The 18,485-nt window shown below is 48.6% G+C and overlaps 1 protein-coding gene across 4 annotated transcripts in view; it reads right to left on the bottom strand.

The window, feature by feature from the left end:
* The window catches only part of FERMT2 (FERM domain containing kindlin 2), a 56,838-nt gene that overhangs the window by 25,107 nt on the left and 13,246 nt on the right, over window positions 1-18,485 (bottom strand). For all 4 annotated transcript variants that reach the window (XM_068416588.1, XM_068416585.1, XM_068416586.1 and 1 more), the window contains exon 2: window positions 10,897-11,130. In XM_068416588.1, coding sequence (XP_068272689.1) covers window positions 10,897-11,130 — 234 coding nt within the window. The remainder of the gene's footprint in view (window positions 1-10,896; window positions 11,131-18,485) is intronic.

Below are 18,485 nucleotides of genomic sequence, written 5' to 3'. Positions count from 1 at the left end.
AAATACCTTAGGGGTGGGTGTCAAGAGGATGGGGCCAGACTCTTCTCAGTGATGCCCAGTGACAGGACAAGGGGCAACGGGCACAAACTGAAACATGGGAAGTTCCATCTCAATATGAGAAAAATCTTCTTTACTTTGAGGGTGCCAGAGCACGGGAACAGGCTGCCCAGGGAGGGTGGGGAGTCTCCTTCTCTGGAGATATTCAAACCCACCTGGACACGAACCTGTGCAACATGCTCTGGGTGACCCTGCTGTGGCAGGGGGTTGGACTGGATGATCTCCAGAGGTCCCTTCCAACCGCAACCATCCCAGTCTGGGATTCTGTGACTTTACAAACCCACTGAAGCCTGCTGAGGGTTGCAGGGGAAATTAAAAATAAAGCCCATCGTGCTAAAAAGCAGAGAGCAGAAAAGCAGCATGAGAGTAACGTTGAGTTTATTTCCTACCCCAGAAACAGCAAAAAAGTGAGAAGCGACTTTGCACGTTTCAGTCTTCCAGTAAACTGCTGGTGAAAGAAAAAAAAGTTTGCTGCTGCTTATGATTAATAAGTGGATAAAGGGTCTTAAAGTGTGTTTTGAATAGAGCCGGGCTTGGCAAACATGGTGTTTAGTTACTGTAGCTAAAGCAGAGCCCATCCCAGGGTGTAAGGGCTTGCAGATGGTAGGACTCCAGTTAACTGGAAACTGGGACAAGGAACCACTCCAGAGCCCCAGCCGCTGTTTTCTGGCCACAACAGCAAGAGAAAGATCCTTAAAGTCTCCAGGTAGTGCAAATACATTCAAGTCCTCTATATAGGTTTGGGCTTTTTACTAAGTCCCGCTGCACTTGGAGGAGCCCATTTGCTGGAGTTGTTCACCCGGGGTAAAACATCTCCTCAGGGTTTGAATTCAGCCCCAAATTCCCACTCAAAACCCTCCGTTAACTATTTCACCCACACTTCCCAGCTGAAGCGAAGCTGCTCCTGCCAAAGGTGGGTGGATCGGGAGAAGTGATCTTCTGAAGAAGGCTAACGTGTCGACTCTTCAATTGATGTCTTGGTGGGGCTGTGTTTGCTTTAGGAGAGACTCCTTGTCTGTACACACGAGACAGATGGCACTGGCAACATCTACTAGAAATTACTGTAAATGATCCTTTAAGCATTTTTTTTTCTATTTGTTGTGTAAGCGTGTGAAAACGCAGCTATCCAGCCTCTTACTGAGCGTCCCTGACATCGCTGGTGGCAGCCACCAGCAGAAACCATCTGTGACAATCACAGAATCACAGAATCAACCAGGTTGGAAGAGCCCTCTGGGATCATCGAGTCCAACCATTGCCCTGACACCACCATGGCAACTAGACCAGGGCACTAAGTGCCATGTCCAGGCTTTTCTTAAATACCTCCAGAGATGGTGACTCCACCACCTCCCTGGGCAGCCCCTTCCAATGGCTAATGACCCTTGCTGAGAAGAAATGCTTCCTAATGTCCAACCTGAACCTCCCCTGGCAAAGCTTGAGGCTGCGTCCTCTTGTCCTATCGCTAGTTGCCTGGGAGAAGAGGCCGACTCCCACTCCATATGAAGGGACAGCGCTGACCAAAATCTGGTCCAAAACCGTTTTTCAGCTGGATCCAACCAGGAAACATTTGTATTTTGACATCTCCTCCAACCCACGCTGGACTAGCTGCAGCCGCAGCTGAGCCCTAACATTGCTGCAGCTCCATCTCCACGTCCGAGCAGAAGGGCTTCATCAAATTTAGGGGGTGTGCTGCCCAGATAAGTGGTAGATGCCCCATCCCTGGAAACATTCAAGGCCAGGTTGGACGGGGCTCTGAGCAACCTGGTCTAGTGGAAGACGTCTCTGCTCACTGCAGGGGGGTTGGACAAGATGGCCTTTAAAGGTCCCTTCAAACCCAAACCATTCTATGGTTTTATCAAGTGAGGGAAATGCCCTTTGGTGAAAGGAACACACACATATGCATTTCACAGGAGGCATCTCAAAAATGCAACCGGGAAGGCGGCTTTCAACCTCTAAGAGAAACTTTTTCCAGCTGTTGGATGAAGCCATTTTACTCCCTACAGCATCTCCTTTTCCACCTGCCTGCAAGAGCCTACTTGTGCCTGGGCTGTCTCCTGCTGAAGACAAATCCATGGCCTTTTTTGCCCCGTGTAATCCCTCATTTCTCGCCCAGCCCCTGCACAGCTCACCCAGCCCAGCTGTGCCTGTTTATCTCCCACCCAGAGACGAACAGAGACGGGATGAAACAGAATCCTCCTTTTTCCCAGGGCACCACACCGACTGCCTCTAGAAAACTGGCTTTAAAGAAAAACACCCGCCTTGCAGGGTGTAGAATTCACAATTTACGCTCTTTTGCACTGAATCCACCGAGTAAATCCTGTAGCTGCTGCATCTTTAACCCCCAAGGTGTACCGCAATGGGAAAGCAGTCGTGCTCAGAGACAGGACCGAAATCCCCGTGTCCCGGTGTGGAAGAAGGAGTGATTTTGCTGCTTTGTCCCCATTCAAGATGCAGGGTCCCCAGATCCCCCCAAGCAGCACGCCAAGGGGTCGGGGGACACACAGTGACTATGTCAGTACTCCAAGGGATGGACTCTCACTCCCGTGAAAAATCAGATTTGTGGGTTTCTTGCATCACCTACATTCGCAACACAGCCTCACCGATGGGAAGAGCTGAGCATGCATCGACTTCCCCAGAATTCCAAATTATGGGAAATCACACTAGTTTCAATATTCAATACTCGGCACTGGTGAGGCTGCACCTTGAATACTGTGTCCAGTTCTGGGCCCCGCACTTCAAGAAAGATGTTGAGGTGTTGGAGCGAGTCCAGAGGAGGGCGACCAAGCTGGTGAAGGGTCTGGAGGGTCTGACCTACGAGGAACGGCTGAGGGAGTTGGGGGTGTTTACCCTGGAGAAGAGGAGGCTCAGAGGTGACCTTAGTGCAGCCTACAACTACCTGAAGGGAGGTTGTAGCGCAGTGGGAGTCGGCCTCTTCTCCCGGGCAGCTAGCGATAGGACAAGAGGACACAGCCTCAAGCTTTGCCAGGGGAGGTTCAGGCTGGACATTAGGAAGCGTTTCTTCTCAGCAAGGGTCATTAGCCATTGGAAGGGGCTGCCCAGGGAGGTGGTGGAGTCCCCATCTCTGGAGGGGTTTAAGAAAAGACTGGACATGGCACTTAGTGCCATGGTCTAGTTGCCATGGTGGTGTCAGGGCAATGGCTGGACTCGATGATCCCAGAGGGTTCTTCCAACCTGATTGATTCTGTGATTCTGTGATTCAGTTTTCATATATAAGGACAATTAACGCTCCAAAGAAGCTCTCAGCATCCATTTTTCTACCCGATTTCTGGCTCCCTTAAAAGGCCAGAGAGCTGGTTCGCCTCGTTAGCTCTTTGAAGCATAAAAACTCCATAATTTTACTTGTAGCACAGACAGCATTTAGGGGAAATCCTCTCTTTAATGCTGATCCAGTTACCCTCCGTCAGGAAACATGTTTTGAAGTGGGATATCTCTGTACTGGATCACTGCTGTCTCGAAGCAATGACTCATAAAAATTACAGCCTTTGCTCATCGCCATGACGATTCTTAGAAAAATGAGACCTCAAACCTCATTTCAGACTTTAAAACACCAAAACCAAGGTATTTTTCTTTGGAATGAGGGAACTCTACGGATTGTGTTTCCTGAATTTGCAGAATTCCTGAGTTTGCACAATTAAGTATATGATTCTATGAAGTATCCAACTTCTCTTCAACATAAATTCACTCGAGATAAAAGTTTTGCAAAACAGAGCAGAGGGGGGAGAAAAAAAAAAGACTTGTGTAACTTTTGAAGTGCCTGGAGATAAGACCGTGGTTGTACCGGACGCTGGGCATTATCTTGATGGCGGAGCAGCTCCTCGCCCCCTTAGCACAATTCACTAGGTTTGTACACTCGCCTACATTCAGAACATTTTATTATGGGTTCTTCAGCTGCCTGGCTGCTTAAATATTTATTTGGGTAAAAGCCAAGTTCTCCACTTGCTGCCCCGGGCCATGTAGCTATGTCAGGACATCCCGCAAAGCCTCCTGAGATGCCCAACGAGTGCCACGGGTGCAGACCAAACCGGGGCTGACCCTGACAGGGGCTTTGCCAGAGTCTTCCCAAATTCAGTGGGGAAAATCCAAGTGCCTGTTGACTTACTGACTTGTCAACAAAGCAACGAATGAGCTGCAAAACCACCCGAAAAACGATGTCAGGGGGGTTTGCAGCAGCACACAGAATCACAGAATCAATCAATGAGGTTGGAAGAGCCCTCTGGGATCATCGAGTCCAACCATTGCCCTGACACCACCATGGCAACTAGACCATGGCACTAAGTGCCATGTCCAGTCTTAAACACCTCCAGAGATGGTGACTCCACCACCTCCCTGGGCAGTCCCTTCCAATGGCTAATGACCCTTGCTGAGAAGAAATGGTTCCTAATGTCCAACCTGAACCTCCCCTGGTGAAGCTTGAGGCTACGTCCTCTTGTCCTATCTCCACATCGGCCCATAAAGAGCAATCAGAATAATCTGAAGGAAGGTGGTGGTGTTGGGTTTGCCAGCATCCTAACGTCTTTAGGATGGAAGTCTATTTAAAGGGTCTCTGTCAACAGCAGAGTAAGGATGAAAAAATTCACTGACTCATGCGGTGACATACAAACTGATGCAACTCGACAGGCAGAACAGGGACTGGGGCAGGGAGAGGGGAGAAAGGGGACTATTTTTTTTCCATTTCAGTCACTTTGCAATTAAATCTCGTTATTTCCCTTACAGTCCAGTTTCTGGTGTTCGTCTGGATCCTCCACAACAGCTGCAGCCGAATATAGGCAAGCAATAAAAGAGGGAAAGAGCGAAATGAAGAAGTTGGCAGCGGTACGCTCAAGCCTCGCCATTTAAAAAGCTGAGTACATTGCAATTTGGCCGACTCTCTCAATGGTAAGATTTCCTTCCACACCCATCCCCTAGACATATTTAGAAATAGCTGCGCTACTGCCAAACCTCTCTGCTCGTGGCAGCAAACCCTTCCTCCATATTTCACCAGGTCCATCTCCACACCGGCACACCAACACCGTCTCCAAGCATCTTCACGGTGCCTCTGAGCATCCAGAGAGTGTATCACGAGATGCTGGTGTCACCCCCCAAATATCCCCCGGGATGCTCACATGCATCTACCAGGACACCATTTCAGCCCCACTATTTTAGGAAAAATGATGCTTTCTTTCCCAGCGGGGCGTGAAGGAAGAAAAAAAAGGTTTAAAGAGGTTTGCAAAGGAGGTTTGCAATGGTGAGGAGTAACTCCAGACAGTTTGGCCTCCTGGAAAGCAACCGTGCCAGGGCTGTGGCTCTGCGTGCTGACGGGCACGGGCAGAGCCCTGGGAACACCGTGCATCTCGGAGTACCAAAGGGTTTCAGTTTTGCAAAAAAAATACAACCCAGCAGCTTTTTATAGAAGTTTTTTTGGCAACTGAGGGCGTGGAAATATTACAAATACTTCAGAAGTCAGAGGACGTTCTGTACTGGAGCGGAGACCATTTATAAAGAAAAAAAAAAAAGGTAGGGTCATATTCGGCGTCTAGACTGGACGGTGTCGCCTTCCTCGGGCTGAGCTTGCATCACGCCGCTCCCAAATGCCACCATCACCTCGTCTCAGGTTGCGTTTGGTGGCTGGAGGCTGAAGCAAGGAAGACTGGCTATCGCCTTCCCATCAGTCACACAGCCTCAGGCACCGTGTTATTTTGGGGCAGGGAGAGGCAAGGGAAGCAGCCGTCATCCTCACGGGGCTCTCTGCATCCCACCCCTCCTCCTCTGACCCCATAAGCTCCCTGGGATGGGACCACCCTTACCCTGTGCATGAGGGGTCCCAATTTCCCGGCATCCCTCGCTCCTGGGGAGCTGGGGACCGGAGCGAGATGGGATGCGGGCATGGCAACTGCCGCTGCTCGACACAGGATGCTCCGCAGACTTTGCTTGCCAAAACAGGGGATTAATTCACACGAAGCTCTTTGAGGATTACGAGGCAGGAGCTGGGTGTGATGCCCTACCAGCCTCCAGGGAGAAAAAAAAACAAGACCTGAAGGGAATTTCTTCATCTTGCACAGCCTCAGGGCGGGTAAGGGAGGGAGTAGTCATCAATTTTGGAGAGCTTCCTCCCAGAACTGCCTCCTCCCAGCTCCGGCACCATGTCCTCCCCCACCAACTGCAATGATCCCTGCTCCTCTGCTCAGGCTGCAGGACAACGTAGGTCCCAAATCTTCACAGCCAGAAGAAGAGGAGAAGGCCACAAGCTTTCAGCCCATCACAGCATCTCCGCAACATACGCTGTTTCCCCACGAGCAGCAGCATGGCCGGGGCAGGAAACACCAAGGCATGGGAAAAAAACCTTCACACTCGCATCTCGCTGTTTGTTTTTCCTCTCCCACGTGCCCACACAGCAGCAGCAGATCCTGCCTGGAGTCCCTCACTGCTCCCAGGACACATGGAAAAAAAATACAGGCAGCAGCAGCAGCAGGAGAAAGGGGATGCTGTAAAGAAACAGCTTAAGGGCATGAGCAGATGCAAGGCGTCCGCTGTCCTGGAATCAAATGAAGCCGTTGGGGAGGAAAAGAGGATTTTTCCACTCGTTGTTATGTAGGATGATGGGTTAGCAGGAGTTCTGCAATGCAGCCACACCTCCTATCACCCCAAATCCCACTTTCCAATGAGGATATTCCCCCTTACACCAATACAGTGTTGACTGCAGCCCCATCAAATGGCATTTGTGTATTTAATGGGCTGTCTGCTGGGCAGAAATATCTCCCCAGCAGGACGATGAGAGGAGGTGGGCACGCGGGAGCCCCGCAAGCAGCACCCCATCCCAACCTCCGCGCCCCGCCGCTGGCCAGGCAGGCAGCACAAAGCCCTGTCGCTCCAAAAAAAATTAAAAAAAAAAAAAAAAAAAGTGAAAGTTTTACTTTCTCTTTCTCTGGGCTTTAATTGCAGATCAAAGCTGGCCCTTCAGGCCGGCGCCGCCTGCCAGCAGCTGCTCCTGGGCAGGCTTCCAGGCCACCCTCCGGGTGAGGGCTGCCCATCCCATCCCATCCACCGCCCCGCTCCTCTCCTCCTGCCTGCTCCCGGGGTCAAGCCGTGCCATTAACCCTCCCCGATGCGTTGCTGTGGGAATCGAGGGGCTGCAATCCAGCGACTGGGAATGAGATCGCCTTTTTTTCCGGCTTCGCACGACCTCCAAGGAAGCGAGGGATGTGTGAGCGGCTCCAGCATCTTCCCACAGCCACCTCCGGGCTGCCCCCGGGGAGCTGCAGCCCTTTGCAGTAACCTCACTCAGCACAAGAACAGAGACTTTTCTTTATAAAGCAACCACACGCTGCAACGGTGACACCTCTGGGGACAATTTAAAAGGAATGTAAGAAAAAGCACAGCCCTAAATAATCCACCCAAGTGCGTTCCTGCTTGCATATAGAGGGTTTTATAAAAGCAACCAGCTCGAGTCCTGGCAACGTGAGGAATTACTTACATTACTCATTAATCATGCCACATGCTAAAATTACTGGAGTGTGTAATTAAATGTTCTGGGGGCAAAGAGAGCAAACAGTTATAGCCCAAATACGCGCAACACACAAGCACCGTTCTGTCGGCTGGACGTTGGTCCAAGCCACGCCGGACCCTAACTTCAGAAATCAAGGGACTGGCAGAGATAAGAGCTAGGTTGTTAGGGCAGGGACTACTTCTTTCCCCCTCTGCTTTGAAATATCTGCTTAGTTTTGCGTGGGGAGACAATCAGCATGATTAATAAGGGGTACGAGTGCTCTCTGTGTGGAGACGCTGCGGAGGGCAGGAAAGGGACATGGAGAAAAATGGGGCAGCACGAAGGGGGAAACGAGTGGGTTGGGAAGGTGTTATAGCACAGTCTGCAAGAGCCCAGGAGAGGGTTGTGTTGGAGGAAAAGGAAAATGCAAGCTCCCTGGGCTGCTGCAGGGAGCTGGGATGACCCCACCACCTTAATTTTTGGCAAGCCGCAGCAGGCACCGAGGTGCAGGCAGATATCCCCCACGCCTTCCAGGAACAAAACGTCCTGTGCAAATCCAGTGTGACAGCCCCGGGAGGATTTTGCAGGGCAGAAAGCAGCAGCCCCTCTCGCCCGCAAGCGCGTGGCCTCCCGGCCGAGATTAGCTCCTGCCTCCATCAGTGCTCAGCTCCAGGACCCGGCGCTCGAGGACGTGCCCGACGCAGGGCACAGCACCAAGGTCAGGCACAGAGGAAGAAAGGACAGGCAGTGACTGGGATTTGCATGGAGTGGTTCAGTGTTTGCCCCAAGGAACTTCTGGATCATATATATATATATATATATATGAACCAAGACCTCCTTGGGGCGACCAAGCTGGTGAAGGGTCTGGAGGGTCTGACCTACGAGGAACGGCTGAGGGAGCTGGGGGTGTTTAGCCTGGAGAAGAGGAGGCTCTGAGGTGACCTTATTGCAGTCTACAACTACCTGAAGGGAGGTTGTAGTGGAGTGGGAGTTGGTCTCTTCTCCTGGGCAACTAGCGATAGGACAAGAGGGCACAGCCTCAAGCTTCGCCAGGGGAGGTTCAGGTTGGACATCAGGAAGAATTTCTTTACAGAAAGGGTTATTAGACATTGGAAGGGGCTGCCCAGGGAGGTGGTGGAGTCACCATCTCTGGAGGTGTTTAAGAAAAGCCTGGACATGGCACTTAGTGCCATGGTCTAGTTGACAGGGCGGTGTAGGGGCAGCGGTTGGACTCGATGATCCCTGAGGTCTCTTCCAACCTGGTTGATTCTGTGATTCTGTGTCTTCCCACTAGGAAGCTCTTGCCTGGACCACAGAGGCATTTGGACACTTCTATTTTTATATATTTTTTTATAGACATATATATATATATATATATTAAAAAAACCAAAGTGGTATTTAGACACATATTTTTATATATATAATATAGATAATATGCACCTCTATACTATATATATTAAATATATATGTTAAAATATATTAGATATTATATATAATATACACCTGTGTATTATATATATTAAATATCTATGTTAAAATATATTAGATATTATGTTATATATATTTAAAAATACATAGGGACATATATATATATATATATGTATAGGTCCAGGGAAGAGCTTCCCAGCCCCTCCAGCTCCAGTACTGCCGCTTCCCTGCATCCTGATCCCCTCTTCCCTCGAGCCGTTGTGGTCATCTTCCCTGTAGCTCTGCTGAACATCTGGCTCCCAGTAAACACAAAGACAAGGGCTAAACGAGATTTAATCACTGTATTCAGCCACGTAGATTCCTCCTCAACCAGCTCAGGCTGGTGTAAAAGTCACTAAAAGGAGAGTGAGGTTTCCAGCAAAAAAATCCTGTTTCCCCCCTCCAAAATCAGGAGTATTTATTGCAGCGGGTCAGATGCCATGGGAGGAATGTCAGAAGCACCCTCGCCAGATGTGTCCCTGCTGCAGAAAGCTCCTACCACAGCTGGGCTGCAGCTACTCGAGCAGCTTTTCCTCCCTTCCACATCTTTAAATATTAGCATTATTCTGCTGCTTTGTTCATAAATACGCTGAGAGCCCTGGAGTTGAGTAAAGAGCTGCTTCAGGCCCATGTAAGGTTCTGGCTGCTCGGCGGCGTCAGTGAAAGATCTCTCGTTACGTGATTAACTGTATCAGAATTTCCTGACGTGACTCACTGCTAGAAAGATTCAAGCGACCAAGCAGACGCCCGTGACCTCTCTGTCCAGCACGGCATTAAAAATGGCAATGGGAGACGGAGGGGGGGAAGCAAAATCGACTGGGAAATCACGCTAGCTCAGCTTTTTCTATTTTAAGGAGAAATTGCCCAATGTTTATATTTAAAAAAACAAAACAAAACAGGAAAGAAATAGCCAAAATTCCTCATCAGCTATATATACCAACCTAACCAGCACGGCGTAACACCGCACGTACGGCTGAGCTCTTCCTGCCGCACGAAATAACTGGGTCAGCCAAGAGTAACCCTGGCTGCTTTTTTTTTGAGAGCAGAAATAGATTTACTACGGCCGAGGTCGGGTTGCAGGCTCCTTTCGGAGGGGAGCAAGTGGGAAGGGTGCCGGTACGGAGCTCACGCCGAGCACTTATTTGAGTTCCTCGGAGTGAAGTTACCATCTCCTGGGTTGTTTTTTTTTTTGGGGGGGAGGGGAGAAAGAAACTCCCACTTCTGGGATAAGAAATTTGTGAAGATGGGTAAAAAGCGATGCACAAAAGCAGCAGCCTGGGACAAGCCTTGTGTAGCTGGTAGGAAATGAACCACCCTTTCTTCTGGGGCTGCTTCTCAGCAAGGGAAAGCAGCATGAAGAGGAGCTGGGGAGGAGAGAGGGAGACTCGGTTCCTTCCCTCCACCAGACAGTTTTACAGTGAAGCATCATCACTTAATCTCTAATATGATTTTCCACTGGCAGAGAACCCACGGAGCTGGCAGGTTTCCTATTTCAGGGTTTGTTTTTCATCTAGCAGAGAAATTTGCAGGAAAAAAAAAAAAAATTACGCCCCAACACCAGCAGCTTCGCCTCGCCTGAGACAAAACAGAGAACAGCCTTGCTACGAAACAGAATTCAGCATAAAAAACACATTTCTTCTTACGTCCGCTGTACGATCGGTCACGTTATTTAAATATTTACACATAAAAAGCTAGTTTGCAAAGGAAAAAAAGTGGACAGCCAGGCTGCTTGATGCCCAGGTGACCACTGGGTGTTTGAAGCTGGAAAATAACATTAATTTAATAAGTTTATGAGATGAGCACAAATGCCGAAGGACAGGCAGGAGCCAAACCAAACGACGACCTCCCCACTGGCAGCTGGAAACCGGCGGCTTTCGGCACTCGTTACTTACTGAACGTCTTGCAGATGTCAGAAACCGCCTTGAAGACCCTGTCCGAGAAGTTGACTTTCACCTTGACGTATTTCATGTTGGGCAGCTGAAGGCGAAGCAGCTTGTGCTGAGGTGTGAACTGGAGTTTGGCATCAGCCTGTATCCCATATTTGTCCAACGTCCAGTGCGTTTTAAGGAGCCAAGTCTTCTTCTTTTCCCACCACAGAGCATGATCCGACCAGTCTTTCTTGACATCTAGAACAAAGAAACCATTTTACCCGTTAAAACCGGGACCAGAATTCATCTTCAAAAGACAAAAGCAGAAGTTTAAATGAGTTTCACTGAGAAGCAACTATCGATCCAAAAACGCCGACAGCCCTTTTCAGATCCAAATAACTGCTTGTACTCAATAGCATCTAGAAGCCACCTCGGAGATAAAAGCAGGAAAGAACTCAAGAGGAATAAGGATGAGACACAACGTATCTGTGGATCACTCAGCCTGGCAGCAACACCATGCACGAAGCCAAGGGGGTCGTGAACGACCCAACACCTTCCCCAGGAGGCATTTTGCACAGCTTTTTAGGTTAACTATCGATTCTTGTGTTTCCCCATCCCCACCACATAGGACACCTGTGCTGCCCAAAGGTGAGTCCAGCCACCTGGGCACACATGGAAAGCAGAACTAGGAGTTCTGCAAGAAGAACTCAATGCTGTGTCTTCTCCAGGTCTTTCAGCTTCTACAAACAAAACTGGAAAATTCTCAAAGGAAACTAAAAGTTACTTCCCAAAGCAACAACAGTGCAAAACCCACCAGCCATGTCTCCTTCCAGCAGGGACGTAACCACGGGCTCTTTGAAGGTCACGTCCAAGCTGGGAAGCATTTGGGGAACCAAAGCATGGTGATACCTCCAAAGGACAGCCACTGTGCAATATGTTCCCTAACACCTGGAATATTTTCCGCTAACACCTGCCCTGCTCTCCCCGCAGCCCCTTGCCATCCCTGCAGAGCATCTTGCAGTCCGACAACCACCGACCGGCATTAACGGTGCAACGTCCCCCCACCATGCAGGAGAAAGGGAAGGAGAAGGGCAGGGAATGATCCAGGCGCCGCAGTTGCATTTTGCAAAGCTGTTGCTTAGCCTAAACCCTCCATCTCCAAAAATATCAACTGGGAGGTGTGTCAGCATCGATGGTGACAGCAGTGCGGACAGCCAAAGCTCTCGTTTCAAAGGAAAAACCAAATGTTTCCGCAGGATGTCAGCTGGGCAAGCACACAAGAACCTCAGGAGGCTACAGGACAAGTTACAGGGACACTTCTACATTAGATACTGCAAATTATAGAGTTACCAGTAAGTTTTGAGCTTGTGGGCTTTGTATGAGGATTATTTTAATTTTCAGAATAAGAAAGAAGCTTGAAAACAAAGCTCTTTCCAGGTTAAAGCACCAGTAATGTAATAATTTAGTTTTCAGCTCCAGATCCTCCTGTGATCCTGGATTCCCAACACGAAGCATCGTTTTAACCCACATGAAAACTGCCAGCTGACGTTTACTGCAACAGCTCCTTCCTCCACTCCTTGGCAGCAATGCTCGTGCGTGGCGAGGCACCAGCCAGAAAGCCAGGGGTGAAGAGTCCAGGGGTGAAGCCCCAGCAGACAACACACCACCGACCAGGCTGGAGGTACCGAGGAACACCCTCCAGGACAGGCACCATGAAGACCATCCCCACGAGCCACGTCTGAACTTAATCAAGATGAGAACAACGTGACAAACAAAGTTTTTCTGTCCCTATCTGAAAACGGGATCTTGAGCTCGGGGTTACTGAGAAAACCCAGAAGAAGCTTTTTTTTTTTCCCTTTGAACTCCTGGTCTAATGGCATAATCACGCAGCCAGAAAGTGGAAATGTTCAGCTAGACTTTTCAACAGCTTTGTACAATCAAATTAAACAAAACCAAATATAGAAAAGCATGCAAACTTGCACAAGCCTTGGCTACTCTCAAAAAAATCTGAGAAATCATTACAATGGACTTTGGTAATGAAGTCCAACTTCTGCCCTACTGAATGCTGAACAAATTGGCATGAAAGTCTGGGGGGAGGGCAAAAAAAAAAAAAGAAGGCATTTTGAATCACTAACACTGATGCCTAACAGAGGGGATTTGGGTTTGCGCTGCAGATTAACCTTTCAGGCCATGGCACGAATATGCACAGCATCGTCTTTTGGCCTGAGAGTAATTAACACTTTGAATTAACAGTGAGATGTTGGCTGTGCCCAGAAAGGTAAAGGTCTGTAGGCGCCCCACGGGGCAGTTATATATAAAAGAGCTTGGCAAATGTTTAGCAGCTGACTTGGGTTGAGTTTAACACGTTGATAAGAAAAACTCTGGTGCTTTGCAAGGCAGCAGGCGAGAGCCAGGGCTCGGAGCGATCCCCGCACCCCAGGGAACGCCAAGCGCCTGGTTAAATCTGATCAAAGGTTTATAAACCTTCACCAGGGTCCCAATTCATGAGTTACCGATTCGTTGGGGTTACAGCTTTATGACAAGGCTTATTATTTCGGCTCAGCCTTTTCCCACTCACTACTGTCAGTCTCTGTTTCATATTTACCAGAGCCCGTGTAAGTCTTCGAGTACCGCAAACTCATTTCAGAGATCCCAGACCTCGAACTCAAAAGGTTCCTACAGGTCCAAAACCACGCTGCAAATCTCAGCGGAGGTGTCTGTAGATCCAGAAGCTCCTCTGAGCTGTTTAATGCTCCTCGCACATCCCCGAGCTGCTATTTCCAGCCACGAAGGGTATCAGCCTTACGGCAACGCTGCCATGGAAAGAAGCAGAAATGGCTGGAGACGGGAAGTGTTCATAGAATCACAGAATCAACCAGGTTGGAAGAGCCCTCTGGGATCATCGAGTCCAGCCATTGCCCTGACACCACCATGGCAACTAGACCAGGGCACTAAGTGCCATGTCCAGGCTTTTCTTAAACACCTCCAGAGATGGTGACTCCACCACCTCCCTGGGCAGCCCCTTCCAATGGCTAATGACCCTTGCTGAGAAGAAATGCTTCCTAATGTCCAACCTGAACCTCCCCTGGCAAAGCTTGAGGCTGTGTCCTCTTGTCCTATCGCTAGTTGCCTGGGAGAAGGAGTGAGGGTGCAGGAAGGAGCAGGGAGTGGGGACAGGGGAGCATGGCTTGGGGACAGGGAGCTCCAGGAGCCCAGCCCCAGCAGCAGCGCCCACGGGAAAGGGAAGCACGGCGCTTCCTTCCCGGCATTAAAAATAATCCCCGCTCCCCGCTTCCTCCACCTCCCCGCGCAGCCTGAACCAAAACCTCGGCTGCCAGGAGCCAGGGAGGGCTGGGGGACCCGGCTGTGATTTTTTTTTTTTGAGGAATAACCTGGTTTTGCATTTGCCTCCCAAAAGCACACCAAGAGGCAGAGACATGCCACAGGTGATGCTGAGAACATTTTGTACAGCAAACCCCATGGATCAAGCTTGCTGTTCACCTTGAAAAGCTGTTCAGACGGTCCTGCAAACGCAAGAGGCATCTTAAACCACCCAGACGGCTGCAGGGACCTCTAAGAGGACAGAACATGTTGAAAAGAGGTGAAGGGCTGCTCAATAAAGTGTTTTAAACCTTAAACATCCTGAGCTTTCAATGCCCCGCCGCAGCCACATCGCACCAGCTTGTCCAGCATAATCACAGTTGCAGATTTTTATTCCCACAGCTACCACTAAATTCGAATTTAGAATTGAAGTAGCAGAAAACAAGTCTTAATTGAGATGCACACGAAGTGTATTATAATTCTGGGCTTGCTATTGCACAGATACACACACACACACAATCACCACGGGAGCAACAAAGCCAAATTTTGGTGAAGTGCAAAGACGACCGAGGCAGCCCCACGCGCTCTGCCCGATGGCCCATTCATCCCAGTTATCCCAGGAGCCGGCTGCTCCAAACGCCTTCCCTCTGCCCACCCGTGGATTTTAAAAGTCCCTTTTCTGCTCTGCTGCTGCAGCAGCTATTGAACCTCCCTCCTCCAGCAGCATTACCGTCACTTGGCAGGCTCCCCGCGCGAGCTTATGACTTACTAGCAATAGTATACAAGTCTCCGGCGTTACATAAACACTGTATGTGCCTTGTTATTTCGGGATATCCCCTCTTGGAGATGGGCTCTCCTTCCGTGCACCACTCAGGACAATAGAGCCCTGATATGACCAAATAAACCTCTTTTTCCCCACTCCCAGCACACAGTTAAACCCCACTAGACTGATATTTGGAGGGCAGCAGTGGTTGTCCCACTGCCAGGTAGTCTACAACCACCTGAAGGGAGGTTGTAGTGCAGTGGGAGTCGGCCTCTTCTCCCAGGCAACTAGTGATAGGCCAAGAGGACACAGCCTCAAGCTTCGCCAGGGGAGGGTCAGGTTGGACATTAGGAAGCATTTCTTCTCAGCAAGGGTCATTAGCCATTGGAAGGGGCTGCCCAGGGAGGTGGTGGAGTCACCATCTCTGGAGGGGTTTAAGAAAAGACTGGACATGGCACTTAGTGCCCTGGTCTAGTTGACATGGTGGTGTCAGGGCAATGGTTGGACTCAATGATCCCAGAGGGCTTTTCCAACCTCATTGATTCTGTGATTCCCCACCTCTGGAAAAGGCTCCCGTGGGGTAGCACCACATCCCCTTGCACACACGCATCCCTGATTACATCCACAGGACGGCGAAGAGCCTACGAATGCCTCCACCACCTTCACATCAGAGGTTGATTATGAAAAAGCTCCTGCATGAGCTTGAGTAGGTATGTCGGGAACTCCTGCAAGCCTGTCTGGTTTGCATCGTGGCTTTTTGTTGGATTTTTGCAAAGATCTGCAGCTGATGCTGGTTTCCCTGCAACACTCTGCACCTTAGGAGGGGCAGCACATACAGCCAAAGCAGAGGTTTCAGTTCATTTCTTAATTATAACTCATAGCTTTTAGGACAACGGATTCACAGACTCACAGTATTAATGACAAGTATTAATGACAAGTATTAATGACAAGTATTAATGACAAGTATTCCTGTGCTGGTCTAGCCACGCTTGGGAATTCGAGGCAGCAAAATGCCTTTCTGTTACCCACACAATACCTCAAATTGCTCCATATATATATAAAAAAAAATATTATGCATATAAATATACATACATACAGACTTACATCATACATATATACATATACATATAAAATATATGCCTATATAATATATATACACATATATGCATATATAAAATAAATATACACATATATACGTGTCATATATACATACACATGTTTATACAGACACATATATATATATATAAATGCTATATATAAAAAATACAGTGCAAGGACTGAAACCAACTCACAAGCCACGCATTTCCTCTTGCAAAAAGTGATTTTTATACTTCAACCAAGAAAAACTTTCCAGCTTTTCAATGAGTTTGGTGCAGGTGGGCTGAAATTGGTCGAGGGTTTTTATAAGGATGGAAGAAAAAAAAAGTGGGTTGCATTTCTTTTTTTAAATTAAGATGCAATACACGTTTTATTAAAAAAAAATACAGATGTGGACAGCACGTTTAAAACCCTGACTGCAGGCAGCAGACAGCTCGAGAGGCAGTTGGGGGATTAAAGTACCTTTAAGCTGAAATACCTGCTGATAAGGCATTAATCCAGCGCTCGCAAGCCCCGAGGAGCGGCCAGGGGCTCTCCACGGCAGAGCTGGGTGTTGGCTGGTTACACACCCCTCTTGGGAAGCCGGCGGGGAAGAAAAACTCCTTCAAAGGAAAAGAGACCTCCGGCAATAAACTGCTGGGGAGTGCCTCATGTGCCCTGGGTGAGCTCGCCCGGAGGGGATGCACCCTCCCCTCTGCCCTCCGATGCACTGTATGGCCACCGTGCACGGAAAGCAAGGCAGAAATATTGAAAAACCTGAAGAGAAGAGCAATTTAGGACTAGAAGTTAAAAAAAAAAGAGAAAAAAAATCAAAACCACCAAAATCATTGCACATAACTTCATGTGGTTGCTTTGGTAGGTTTTCCTTTTCTGCGTCCTATCAAGCGGTGTGTGTGGACGAGGTGTGAAGGCGTATCTTCACATCATTAAAAAAATCAGAGAATATTGCTAATGTTCCCAAAACAGAATCACAGAATCAATGAGGTTGGGATCATCGAGTCCAACCATTGCCCTGACACCACCATGGCAACTAGACCATGGCACTAAGTGCCATGTCCAGGCTTTTCTTAAACCCCTCCAGAGATGGTGACTCCACCACCTCCCTGGGCAGCCCCTTCCAATGGCTAATGACCCTTGCTGAGAAGAAATGCTTCCTAATGTCCAACCTGAACCTCCCCTGGCCAAGCCTGAGGCTGTGTCCTCTTGTCCTATCGCTGGTTGCCTGGGAGAAGAGGCCGACTCCCACTTCACTACAACCTCCCTTCAGGTAGTTGTAGACTGCACTAAGGTCACCTCTGAGCCTCCTCTTCTCCAGGCTAAACACCCCCAGCTCCCTCGGCGGTTCCTCGTAGGTCAGACCCTCCAGACCCTTTCAAAAGTACCAAAAAATGGCTAATCCAGCGCATGGGGCAGGACAGAGGCACCAGGGCAAGGCGAGAATAAAGAAGAGTTTTACAGCCAAGAGCGCTGCTGAAGGTCCCGCTCCAGCCCGTGCCTGCTCTCGTGGTCATCAATGTTATTTACTTTCAGAAACTACCGACACAACCATTAACAGTGCCAGAGACCTAACCAGCTCCTTTTGGGCTAACATCATTGCGGCCAAAAATACAGCAAAAAAAGGAAGCCAGAATTTTTACATATATGCAGATATATATATTTATTTATGTATATATATTTATATTCATCTATATATTCATTTACATATTAAATATACTAATTTATAGTGATATGTTTATATTTTTATCTATCCATAAATACATATTTATATACGTAAAAATGAGTACAGCTATGTGTGTACACATACACACACACACACAGAGCAGTAACCATATTTTATGGGTACATATATACATATATACACACACACAAGTGTATCTATATAGCTGAACCCATCGCTCCCTGCGGGGAGGGACAGGACATCGCCTCCTCGCTGCTCATACCGACCTCTTTAAACCCAGATTCCTTTAAACATGCCAAAGCCACTCCTTCTAGGAGAATTATGGGGAAAAAAAAAACCAAACCAAAACAAAAACCAGAGCTGTTTTCATTTATCTTGAGTCCAGCAGAAATGCTGATGTGTTTTGCTGGGTGACACGGTCGCTGTCTTGGGGCTGACTCTATTTTTTAGCGTGGATTTGAGTCTTTTGGGGTATGGTGCGCACTGGAGTAGACTCCCCTCCACCTCCCAACGGGGATTTAATTGCAGAGCAAAGTTCAAAATGGAACAAAAATCCTCCCAGCCTCCGGTCACGACACTTGAAAAATTATACTTTGATACACAGAGATAAATACCTTATGAAATTATTATCAGGCTGCTCTAACAAAGCTGTAGCCACGACAATCTGATGCTCTTGGTCCTAATGAGATTTAACAGGAGGTTTTAACCACGTCCCCCACACGTATTTGACACAGGCTATGAAAAATATAGTGT

The sequence above is a fragment of the Nyctibius grandis genome, chromosome 20, assembly GCF_013368605.1.
Source record: "Nyctibius grandis isolate bNycGra1 chromosome 20, bNycGra1.pri, whole genome shotgun sequence".
Lineage (NCBI taxonomy): Eukaryota > Metazoa > Chordata > Aves > Nyctibiiformes > Nyctibiidae > Nyctibius > Nyctibius grandis.
The sequence above is the reverse complement of the archived record's forward strand: the minus strand, read 5'-3'. Positions and strand labels throughout refer to the sequence as shown.